This window comes from Brachypodium distachyon, chromosome 1 (assembly GCF_000005505.3).
Source record: "Brachypodium distachyon strain Bd21 chromosome 1, Brachypodium_distachyon_v3.0, whole genome shotgun sequence".
In the NCBI taxonomy this organism is placed as follows: Eukaryota; Viridiplantae; Streptophyta; class Magnoliopsida; order Poales; family Poaceae; genus Brachypodium; species Brachypodium distachyon.
The window spans coordinates 3,992,639-4,005,059 of NC_016131.3; the positions used below are offsets into that span (position 1 = coordinate 3,992,639).

Genomic DNA, 12,421 nt, shown 5'->3' on the forward strand with positions numbered 1-12,421 from the left:
GGATATGTGAGATTTGTGTGAGTGTTTTGAGTTTGAGGTATACACGGATTTGTGAGATTTGTGTGGGTGTTGATACCGTGCCAGCAAATACGAGTTGTAGTTAAGATCCTCTTTGGTTCGGACTCCTATTGATTCATTTCTTACGATCCATTTGTGAACAAATTTAAATAATGATTTGGCTTTATTGATTTATCAAAGAGATAGTAAAAATACAAATACTTCCTCCGATTCATATAAGTATCTTGAATACAAAGTTGCAATTCTACTAAATTCAAGACACTTATTATTGATCGGAGGATTAACTTTGTACTAAATACAAGACACGAGGATTAACTTTGCACTAAATTCAAAACAACACTTATTATGGATCGTAGGGAGTACCGAACAACCGGAACAAACACATATACAAAGATTCATGATTAAACTAAAAGCTCTATCAAGATTTTGGTGCTCTGTGTCCTACTTTGTGGAGAAAAAGGAAAATGAGACAAGCCTTACAATGATAAGTAGTTCAGTCTAAGAAGAAGTGTTATCATAATGAAAAAATACTGGCTGAAAAAACGGTTTTTTAAGAAAAATGGAAGCCCTGCACTTGAAAAAGTACAAAACATAAAGATCTACAAAAAAAGATGAGCTCAAGCCAATTATTAAGAGTAGGAATTTTATTGGTAAAGGTTGTTTTGGTGAAGTTTACATGGGATTTCTTTGAGGTCGGAGGATTAATTGGCGTTTGAGGGTGGGGGTGGGGGGCAAGGACCCTCCCAAGTGTGTATAGGGGCGCAAGGGCGCTACAAGGTTCGTCATTTAGTGATGTTAGTTAAGTATCTAGTATTTGATACACATTATAAGTTGTAGGTGAGCTATACTGTGATGGTTGTGTAAAATAATTCTACAAACACTAATAAACATAGTTTCCAAGCCGACCATATTTATTGGAGAGTGATTCTGGATTTTGATTACATGCCTTTCTTTAACCCCTGGTATTATATTCATGCAAACATTTTTTGTTTCACTACTAAATAGATTCATAATTACAATCGTCCTTGTAACAATGAACAATGAAACTGGCAATTAAAATTATAACTAACGGGATGTGTCTTGTTGCAGATCTTGTTTTACATGATAAAATGTTTGTGTTTAACTTGGAGAAGATGCACATTGGTTGGGTAAACCTTGACCGTAAACACAAATTCGTAACGAAATTCACGTTGGGAGGGGTGAAAATCAATCAATGCGGCAGCAAATGCGGGTCTCACCGGCCGGTCACTCTACACTCAGCTCCTTGGTCAGCGGAGCAGCGTGATGTGTGCTCGCCTCGTTGGTGAGCATGGAGTTGGCGTAACGAGCTGTGCCTCAGATCGCTCGCCATCATTCTGTATCGCCGCTAGCTAGCTCTTGGCCTGCTATACTTTTATTGACGTGCAGGAATAATGGCTCTGCTGTTAGGTGAGCCGGTTTATGTTCACCACATTTTGAAAAACTTGTTTCTTTTTTGTTGTTGTGAGGCCGTATACTCAACACGACCAGCTCGCCTGTTGTCAGCGGGTTGCTGGGTCGCCGTGCACCATTATACTATAGTGGATTGGTGGCTATTGGGGTTCCATCGTCAACAGTAGCATCATCGCCCTACTGCAGCTGGATAGTCAAGTGCGTCGTCGTCATCATATTCTTCTAGTTTGCTTTCTTGCAACAATAAGTTATGGACCGTGTGTTTATGAATTCTCAAATGTTTTTCCTTTTTTTCATTGTAATGGCGGTGAACGTCATTGCCTTGCCAAAGGCTAAATTGTGGTTGGAGGGATTAGGTCGGGGGGGGGGGGGGGCAAGGCCCCCCATGTACGCGCAATGATTGTCATCTTTCGTAAAATTCGTCGTCGAGAGCCACTCCTTGCCACGACCCGACCAGCCAGGATACACGTGCGCCAGAAACAACAGCATGTGTGTCAGCGCACTTCTACGACGGCCAAGGCTACTTTTGCAGGTGCTCGGACGGGTACCAAGGCAACCATACATACCAACCGATTGCCAAAGTACATCTTCCTTCTTAGTCTTTTTTAGCCCTGTATTTGTATTAACCAATCATGCCTGGTTTGCAGACACTGATGATTGTGGGATGCCAGATTTGTCACGGGACATGCCACAACAGGGAGAGAGGATACCAATGTTCTTCCCTGCTGGAAATATGAACAATGCTACTAATGACGTTGCACGAAAGTACTGTGCCAGCAAAGGTAGCAAAGGTTTCAATAGATATGTAACTTGCCCTTAGCCAGCTGTTCGACTCTATTATCTAATGGCCAACCCAATCAACTTGAGTACGTGTATTCCTTTAAAACAAATAGACTTAAGTACGTGTATGATTGAGCGTCTCTTGATGACATGTCGGCTATCATAGATGAGGTGAATGGAAGGATAGATAATTCGCCAGGCGGTTTTTTTTTTTTTTTACTTTTCCAATAGAAATAAGATAAAAAGTACGCGATTGAGTTTGTATGAAACTTTTATTTGTCTATAGGAAAAACTGAGTATACTAATTAGGAGGTTTGAATCAAGTAGGAGTAGATTTTTTTTTCTACTCCACTAATTATTACTTCAAAGATTTTGCTTATAGAATTCAACTCTACAAGTTGAAATGAAGCATTTCGAAAGACTCTATCCTTCCAAATCAAAGTAGCATAAATCAAATCAAAGTAGCTAATTACCTGGCCGAGCACTTTTTGCCGCTGCCGGAAGAACATGCATGTGCAGCAGCTAGCAGCCCGCCCCGCTGATAGCTGCCACGGGAGCCGGGGCCCACAGCCAGCCCCGCCGTGTTTGCTGGTACGTTACGTACGAGCGGGTGGGGGTCACGGCGCACACACATATCACTGAGTCACCGACATACGGGTCCCACGAAGGGATCGCAATCCGGCCCGGCCCGGCCCGTGCTCACGTTTCGGTCGGGATTCACCGTCCGTTCCTTCTTGCTGTGGATGCGAGGTTGCATGCGTACTTACATGTGGGGTTTTGCTCTTCACATTTCCGAGCGATCGAGCAGCACGAAGGTGGCATGCGACTCTCTTTAATTAAGTAAATGGAGCAAGAACACGACATTCTACGTACCAACACGCACTTGAGCTAGTAAACAGCTCGGTTAATTAAATTGCTGAGACACTTTTATACGTATACATCCTACGGTTCATCATCGATCCATTGCATGGGGTGGCCGAATTGCATATCCAGGAAGAACTGAGCACTGTGAGTGAGACCGATTCGATCGGTATCGGCACGGTTACACAGTAAGTACGTGCTCCCTCCGTTACATAATACCTGTCTCAAATTTGTCCAAAATTAAATGTATTTATTGTTAAAAAATATTTAGATATATAAAATTTTGACAAAAAATATGCAACGAGTGAGTACCGAAAAGAAAAGAAAGTGTTCAGAGAGTCGGGAGGATCGAGATCGGTCAGCTAGCTACTATAGCACGAACTTCGTGCACTATTTGATTCACCCTTTTGTTGAAGCAAGATAGAGCTGAGCTAGCTAGCGCTTGCTCTACCCGCCGGACAATGGGCATAAATGGCGCCGATCGATGCATAGCTAGCGCCCCTTTGCGTGCGTGCGTGCGACCCACATCGGAGTACGTGTCTGATACGATATATGTATGCCCACAGTCCCATATCAAAGCTTACTCTAGCTTAGCGTTTTCTAGGTTTTTTTTATTTTTATTTTGCGTACGTATCGTGCGTGCATCTTTTCACGTTTGTCTTTACGTGGTTACGTGGGATTAAACGCGCGTCCACCCAAGATTTGAAGCCATGCACGCCTACATATGGCGCCACAAAAAAACCGACCGTGCGTGCATGTTGCATGCACCGTTTTCCGGCCTACTAGCTGGCTAGTTTACCCAAGTTTCGGAGTGGACGAGGCATGCGCCAAACACCCTGAAAAGAACTGTATACTACTACAAAACACACAGTATATATATTTAATACGAATACGTAAATACAAAGAGAAGCATCAAACAATACGAGTACATTAATAACAGTACGTGTGTACCCGTACAAGGGATGGGAGAGTACACGGCCGGAAGCTATGCATGCATGCGTTGCAGCATTAGCTTGGCACGGCTGCATGCGGGCTCTGCGTTGCACTTACGATCGATCTTTGGGTCAGTACACGCAGCAGAGCTCAGCTCCGTAGCCTATACTATCTCCCATGCATGCATATCCGCGCGGCCTTTATGCCGGCCTGCACGGCTAGCTGCACGTCCGTCCGTCCTGGCACCTAGTACGTATCAGACTATCACCTCGAGCGCGGCAGCATCCATTACATGCATGCATGCATAATTAAGTCCCCTGACTAACTTGGCCGCCAACATTTTGTTGGATCAGGAATGCACAATAATCATATCCAGCACATGCACGAGCTAGGACGATACGCTAAGTTTGAACTCGCTAATTTTGCTATTAATTAGATCGAGCGATATTGGATGATGGGCGCGCGCGCGCATGCATGCATGCATGTGTCCGCGCGACAGCCATGGAGCCCCCGTGGTTTCGATCCAGACCCCTGCCTCCCGCCCTGCCACGGCAGACCGAGGCAGCATATATACATCGATCATCTCTCTCTCTCGGGGAGGGATAATTCTGTTTGCTTCTTTCTAACACCATCTGCTTTACTTCCCAAAGCGAATAGTTTGCTCTGCGATCCATGGCTTTGCGCGCTAACCACAGTATCGAGCATAGGATCTCGCTTTGAGGCGTGTCCACGTACTTGATGGCCGTAAGGAATGAATAAAATTTACTCTCTTCTGATCTTCTCCCATGGCCATGGCTATTTTAGCTAGCTAGATTGCCGTTCTCTGTTCTCCCATGCAGATGCAAATGGCTGGTCCCCGTACTATGCGTGCATCAGTAACCGTACCAATACCATAGCCATCTCGAGGGAATTGAATTAAGATCTAGCTACTTGTGTCCTTCACTAGCACCCCTAGCTAGCTAGACCCACATGTCAGTACACAGTGAAATAGTACGTGAATGGCGCCACAAGACAAGACACGCATGCAGCGGCAACTTGTGAGAGGAAATTATGCCGGCGATGCGAAATGAACGTTCTTAGGCAGAGGCTGTTTGCTGCCTGCGTGCTTATGGGTAGCAGCTACCTAGTTGGTCAGAAAAGCTGGTGGATCAATCGATGGTGGTTAATTTACTGTCTGTTGAGCAGTAAGTAAGCAAACATATGTGCACGTTCCGGCTAATCATCGTCTCCACGGCTTTTGGGAAAGGCATGATAGAATCCCTGGGATTCGCTTCTCGATCAAGGCCAAAGCGGCGTTTGCAGATGCGGGAGCCAGCCGGGGGGTGACCACCCCACCAACACTGACTGGTCTGGGGCTTTGCTTTTCTATTCGCGTTGCGTATTTGCTTCCATGGAGACGGCGACCGGCCTGCCTCGCGGACCGTGCGCGGCGTATTGTACAACTAGTAGTTGTAGTTATAGACTTATAGTACCCTCCCCGGCCGGCCGGCCCGGCCCCGTGCACGGCGAATGTTTTATACTAGTACCATCCCACCGGCCGTCCGCGCCGCCCCACACCGGCCGGCTCTTGCACATGCCAGATGCCAAGCCGTGCATGGAAGAGCTCAGCCACCGGAAACAGAGTCGCTGACAAGTTCTCTCTAGGGAGAAAAACTCATGACAAGTGTCATGCTCTCGCTGCGAGCCATGTGTATTTCTTTCTCTTTCTTTATTAGAAACGCCACGCTCAGAATGCGACCGTCGCTATCCATAATCGGGCGCGGGCTCAAGCGTCAAGGAAGTTCTCTTTCGGGCCGGCGTGGCTGAGGCCCGTGGTTCTTTCCAGGCCGTCCAGGCACGATGTGTTGCCAGATTGCACGGGCCGTAGTAATTAGGCTTTCTGTGATCACCAAGGACGGGAAGAGGTTTGAGATGGTGTGTGACGACTTCGTCCAGAGTCTCGCGCTCACTTCCTTGCACAAGATACTGCTCTAGTCCGTGGAGAAGCCGCGCAAGTGGCAGGAGACCAACATCTCCCACCACGAGTCCTTTGGCCGCGCCAAGTGTAATAGGAGTAATGCTGGCCTGAGAGAATTAAACTAGTCCTCCATAATCACTGCTGTTCTGTTATCCGAACTGAGATGATACACATTTTTCAGGTGCACGTTTCTCATGTCCAGCTTTGCCCCTGATGACAGATTGACAAGGACGCCATCAGCAGCTGACTCTCAGGTTGGCTAGAACAGAGCTATAGAAACTAGAGATCGAAATAATACACACTTGGCAAATGTGACCTTAGCTTATGGACAATCCGATGGTAAAACAACCCATGACAATGAGGGCTAGGTACCTCAATGCAAGATGCCAGCGCCAGTCATTTGCAATTCAAAATCCCCAAAATAAATCCTACCGAGGCCAACTTTATAAATCGTTCGAATTCGCCTTGGAGATCGTACATGGCCATCAACAAGCGGTTCGCCCATAGCAGATCGAGGTGACGTATAGGTTATTTTCCCACTGTTCCTGAAAATTTGGAATTCCACGGTTATGTTCAGGCATCTGAACCAAAACAAACATGTAGAGGTACCTGTATATCCTTGCTGGGGAAGTCAGAAATTAGACAAACTTCGTCGATTGGCTTCGTCTTGGCTGTGCTCATGATAAACGCAGCTTGGTCAGCCGTGGCTGCACATGAAGTTATCCTGTAACCAGCTTTATATCGCTGATGGAGTCCTTCGCTTGGATATAGAAAATCTAACTCTACAACCTGCAGGATGCAATTAGCACAGCTTCGGTTCGTCACTTGCCATGCCACAACGCTATGTAAAAAAACTCAGACTAGGTACAGCTCTACACAGTATTGCTTTTTTTAATAAAAATAATGTGCCAGAGCACCAGTTCTCTAAGATTAACTGATCGCATTTTTGCAGCAGCATATGTTTAATGTCACTATTTTACATTGAGGCACAGATTGCAGGTTGTCGAAAGTGATCATCTAACTGTTTAAAAGATTTTTTTTGGTAGGAGAGTCGTTCAGTGTATATGTGCATATGAATGTTTAACGCAGATCAGAGTTATTTAACACATGCGGAACCAAATTCCTGAGAAGGATTCTTTATAAACGATTCATTACAAAAAAGAAGTGCAGGCGCATGTTTTTACCTGGTCCAAGTAACCTGAATTCCTTGACATGACAACTCCCCAACAATTTCCAGCAGTACCCATAGATGTAACATGCAAACCTTCTGCCCACTTTTCTTTAATCCACTTGTAAGGAAAAGATTCACCGACCCTGTATGACTGATGTGTGTATGGAGTTCCTGTGGAGATAACAAAGATCAGACTAGAAGGATACATGGAAAAAGGGAACAGCGGTTTACATGAGACATCATGACAATCGTCAGATGTTGACAATTATTTAATTATTGTAATGCCCAAAAGTTATGTATGTATCAAAACTTAACTGGTAACAATTGTCCGCTCATCGCTAGTTTATCAGAACAATGGTAAATGGCAAATCAATATACATAGTCCATGACACAATTATGTATTGTATACCAACGATGATGTGCAACCTCCACACGCCAATTCTGACGACCTCGACCTCTACATAACCTTGGTGCACAAGAGGCTCTACTAAAAGTTTGTTTCAAGACAACTGCTCATTTTATCAAGGGAACGATTGTCATCTATGAATTTGGTACGATGATATAATACAGTGACCTCCCTCATTTTGACCCCATGCAAGCTGTGTGATCAAACGTTGTAGTGATGCATCGTATTGAAAGTGAGCTGTGTCATTTGGTAGCAGAATTCTCTCCGAAAATTTAATCTGTCGTGAAGGGGGCATTTACAGCAAAAGACAGCATGCCAGTAAGAACAGAACAGTCATCGACAGTCGAGAGGTAATTTACAAACCTTTGGACATTACAACCAATGAGCTTCCATTGGTTGCTCCAGCTATCGCTGTTATGTAAAAGTTCCTCTTCCACTGCTCCATAATCCAATCCTAGATGCAAAATTAGAAACAAAACTGTGTCAGGAATTCAGGATTATGGATTCATCAACATTCCAACTAGGGTCTAGGGAGGGTAGAGACCATAGCACACCTTGCGAAGGAAAATTTGTGAAAGCTCATAAACTTGAGAACCAAAGCTGGTCACAGCCTCCATGATGAGAGCCCAAAAATTTGCTGAAGAAGCGACACAACTGATGTGCAAGCCATCTTCATGGCCTTTCTCTATATGCTGATTTAACTCTGAATCGGCTACATTATGGTGGTATCTATAAAAAACACACAGAAAAAATGTCTTTTACAGTCACAGACTAATATCATATTCAATTTAGGAAGGAGGTAAATTATCGATCAATCAATAACTGAAGAAAAAGGCAGGCTTCAAATATCCCAAACTCAAGAACATGGAAGTAGCATATGTGGCCAAACAAACATGAGTTATTAAGCTTAAATAATATTAAAGCACAAACTAAACCCATCCATCAACAGAACTAGCATGATGATTTAGTTAGATTTTTCTTTGCATATCTCGGTATGAAGATCATGTGATGACTGCTAACCATGCCGCAGGCAGGGAGGGGGAGTGTGTAAGTTTGGTCAATAATGTGTACAGGAGACACAGCACAAGGGTATGGGAATTCATAGAGGAAATAATGTCTGTTATAGAAAGCATAAAAAATAAAATAACTTCCACCAATTTCATATTTTAAAACAATTACCGCTGCTTCATGTGCCGTCTAGCATTATAAACCGAAATCCATTGAGTTGCTGGGATCCCCAACCGAACTTTGTTCTTAGGCTGTTTATCTTCTTCAAGATTTACAACCATTCTTCCACGTTTCTGCCCAACCTATAATTCGCACAACAGATGCATGGCCAAGTTTAATACAAGAAATTGAAGCGCAGAGTATATGTAAAGGCCGTGGGTACAGCAGTGTGAACCTTCAGAGCTCCATCTATTTTGATGGGTCTTGAAGCAAGCACTTCGATCAGACTATCAAAGAGAGAAATAAGTTTTGCATAATTTGGCTCTTCATCAAATTCCATATTAGTGACCATCTCAAGAAAATGTTTGAATGGAGCTGGATAGAAGTGACACAGCATCTCTGGAGAAGTCTCCATTTTCTTCTTACAAACAAGAAAGTTCTTGCAGCTGTTACAGTTTAACTTAAAAAAAAGGAAGTTCTGGTTATAACCCTGTATTAATAATAAGCCATCAACACTAAAATACGGAGCGAGTAGAAAATACAAGTCAAACTCTGTGAAGCACATCTAGGTCTACCTGACATTCTTGCCATGGTAAGCCTCCTCTTAACAAAAATATAAGGGTGTATGCTAGTGACTCCAAATCATCCCTCCTACTGCCTGTACGACCTAAATGGGCATGGACACTAGCATATATTGTCCACCTACAAGATGCCGAAAGAAAAAAAAGAAACTTAATAGGTAACATTATTTTATTTAGAACAAATAGTAAGAACCAACCTAAAGGTATCTGGCCTCTGATCGTATTGAACATGCATACTGGATGCTCCTCCTTTTGTTTTCCAGTTGGATGCTGCATCATTTCAACATCAACAGCATTCTATAAAGCAGCAGACGCCTTGAGCAAAGGGCATAGTGCGTGTTGAAAACATTAGACTGTATGTCTTCGTGCAGACATGAAAATACCTTAAGAAATACATACCTAAACCGAAACTAATCAGGAAAAGCTTCTTCTCATCAGCTGATCCAGGTTGACCAAGCAAAAAGTTTTCAGGTTTAATATCACCATGTACAAAGCTGGCGATAATAGGAGGCACATCAGCCGTTATCATCGATGAATAAAAAATGGGAAATGCATCTCAGAAACATCAAATGGCTTTAAATTACCCTTTGGAATGAATATTCTGAAGAATTGATATGGCCTCAACAGCAATACAAGCAACCATACGAACTGACATCCTGTTACATGTGTTGATACTTTCATCGAGTATGGAAAACAAGTGGAGAGGATGAAAAGAATGACAAGATACTTACTCATGTCCCTGTGAATACCAAACGTCCCAGAGGGAAGGACCAAGCATATCCATTACCTGAAATTTTAGAAAGATGTTTCAATAAAAAATAATATCATAGTGAGTTACTACCAAACATTTCTGAGTGCAGTTTTTCCCAAACATGCACCCAAAAGTGTGTCATTTTGTATTAGAAGAGAGCGTCAAGAGGATGCAAAGCAATCAACTCGACAAAAACAGAAAGAAAAAAAGAAATCGAGGGGCTTGTTGGGATATAATAATTCCCTTATATGGGCCAGGCCCAGCCATACGTGACGACGAAGAAGTCAATGGAAGCCTTGGGCTGTCCGTCAACATGTCAACTATTTCGATGATCAAATCTTGTTGCAACCTACACGATATTGATCCAGATGAGGTTTGTTTTGGATAAAGGAGGATTCCCTCATTCGTCGATTGATGCATGGTGCCAAACGAGTGCATTTTTTCCCAAACATGTACCCAAAAGTGTGTCGTTTTATTATAAGAGAGCGTCAAGATGATGCAAAACAAACAACTCGATACAAAAAACCAAAGAAAAAAAGAAACCGAGAGGCTGGTTGGGATATAATAATTCCCTTCTATGGGCCGGGCCCAGCCCTACTTGGCGACGCCAAGTCAATGAAAGCTTTGGGCGGTCAACATGCCAACTAGGTGTAGGTCAAGCCAACAAGGATTGGTCCACAAGTCATCAAGTCAAGACATGGTCAAATGAGCAAAAGGATTGAAGAAAATTAGAAGAGGAGGCAAGATGGAAAAGAAGCAGGGGATGGATGGATAAGTCAAATGGTCCACGATGCACCATTTGGTCTACCATAAAGCATCGACCAAATTCCTCTCTTTTCCTCACTTTTTCACTCCCGCGAAGGGTAGCATTGGTCATTCGTCAATGACCCCAGCCTTTAAACTCACCTCCATAGGCTTGTAACCCATTCGCATCTCTTTGAAAGAAATCAAGGAGAAGATCTAGAGAATATTTGAAGGAAAACCTCGACTTCTAGTACCCCCAAGTGACTCTCCTAACATAAGATTAAGCCTTCCCAATGAGTGGGACTGAACATACTCAAAAAACATCAACGTGTTAACTAACACCTAGACCCATCAAGCATCTGACACCCCTTAGTACTAATGTTGCTCTACACCGGCAGCAAGGCTAACCTAAAGCTGTACAACCCTCCCCTCGCCTGCCAAGTTTTTTATCGAACAATTAGACTCACAAGAATGTAGTAATTTCCCTGGCAACCCTTGTAGAGGACTGATGGTATGCCATAACAATTCTTGAGAGTCCTGATCACAAACAGTTCAATGTCATGCTATAGGAAGAATTATATAAACGTGATCGAAAAGGGATGGTTGTGATCAGTTCTTACTCATAGACTTCCCACTCAAATGGGGGGTCATAGGCTTCATAGATACCTACTTTGCTTCTTCGATGATCAAATTTGAGTGCAACCTACGTGATATTGATCCAGATGAGGTATTTTTTGGATAAAGGAGGGTTACATTAGTCGTCGATTGATGCATAGTGCAACATGTATTGAAGAGAATCCAGCTTAGGTTTTAATAAATCAGGAAACAATTTTTGGTGTCCATCTAAAGCAGGTAGAGAAACCTGGTATGCATTTCGACCCTTGCGTGAACCTCCAGAGAGAACAGGTATTCGTGTGCCAACATACACCTTGCCACCTTTACCTAACTTCCTGCCAGTTGCATATCCTGGGCAGTTATCTACATCAACCTGCAATAGTTAGATAAGATTTAGAATTTTAAAATATTAATTCATGGCAGTAAAACTGTAGCATATAACACTGTTATCAGTAGAACCGTGACATGGTGGCAGTAAACTCTAGCATATAAACTGTTAACAGTATTGTCAGTTATAACATCAACAGGAGGGAGATGCAGACTTCATCTAAAAACTAAGCATGACTAGGAAAACACATCAGAAAACTACTTTGTTGATATTGCAAGTTAGTCATGATTCCAGAAAATGCAGTATTTCCCTTGCCTACCGAGCTGACAAGATGGGGAAATTAGAAAATGTGTTCTTATCTGTTATGCGGAGTACTATATGTTACTCCCGATTTATCAAAGGGCCACCAAAATGCACGAGAGCATATAGCAGAACAATGAACAGCCCATGGATAGAAGTAGATAGTTGATCAAGCATGCGGCGGTGAAAAATAGCTACCAAACCAAGTAAACAATTAGGGCGTGCAGAGATTTGGTAGGGTGAGTCGGTCAGAGGACCACATCAAACAAACAACAACGAGCACCGCATTGCAGTGTACAATCAACCTTGTAGCCGGGGCATGAGCACCCCGGATCAAGGTCATGATCGATCGATCAACAAGAGAAGCTTTCAAAATGG

At 43.3% G+C, this 12,421-nt stretch overlaps 1 protein-coding gene across 2 annotated transcripts; it reads right to left on the minus strand.

Moving 5' to 3' along the window:
* Positions 1 to 6,282: 6,282 nt before the first annotated feature.
* Positions 6,283 to 11,334, minus strand: LOC100844718 (casein kinase 1-like protein HD16). Of its 2 annotated transcripts, XM_024457319.1 has the most exons (13): positions 11,209 to 11,334; positions 10,037 to 10,092; positions 9,890 to 9,961; positions 9,705 to 9,799; positions 9,503 to 9,575; positions 9,300 to 9,426; positions 8,960 to 9,214; positions 8,737 to 8,867; positions 8,112 to 8,286; positions 7,921 to 8,011; positions 7,165 to 7,322; positions 6,590 to 6,769; positions 6,283 to 6,525 (listed from the first exon to the last, which is right to left on the minus strand). In XM_024457319.1, the coding sequence occupies exons 2-13, from the start codon at positions 10,087 to 10,089 to the stop codon at positions 6,466 to 6,468; spliced, it is 1,470 nt and encodes a 489-aa protein (XP_024313087.1). In that variant the 5' UTR covers positions 10,090 to 10,092; positions 11,209 to 11,334; the 3' UTR covers positions 6,283 to 6,465. The 2 variants fall into 2 exon arrangements, with proteins under 2 accessions (XP_024313087.1, XP_024313088.1); XM_024457320.1 differs by lacking the exons at positions 9,890 to 9,961; positions 10,037 to 10,092; positions 11,209 to 11,334 and having other exon boundaries at positions 9,503 to 9,602; positions 9,705 to 9,783.
* Between the last annotated feature and the right edge of the window lie 1,087 nt (positions 11,335 to 12,421).

Coding starts and splice junctions, on each gene's coding strand:
- LOC100844718 (XM_024457319.1), bottom strand. CDS start 10,089: ATGGATATGCTTGGTCCTTCCCTCTGGGACGTTTGGTATTCACAGGGA. Junction 8,868..8,959: donor AAATAGATGGAGCTCTGAAG/GTTCACACTGCT, acceptor TGCGAATTATAG/GTTGGGCAGAAACGTGGAAG. Junction 6,526..6,589: donor TCCCCAGCAAGGATATACAG/GTACCTCTACAT, acceptor CCAAATTTTCAG/GAACAGTGGGAAAATAACCT.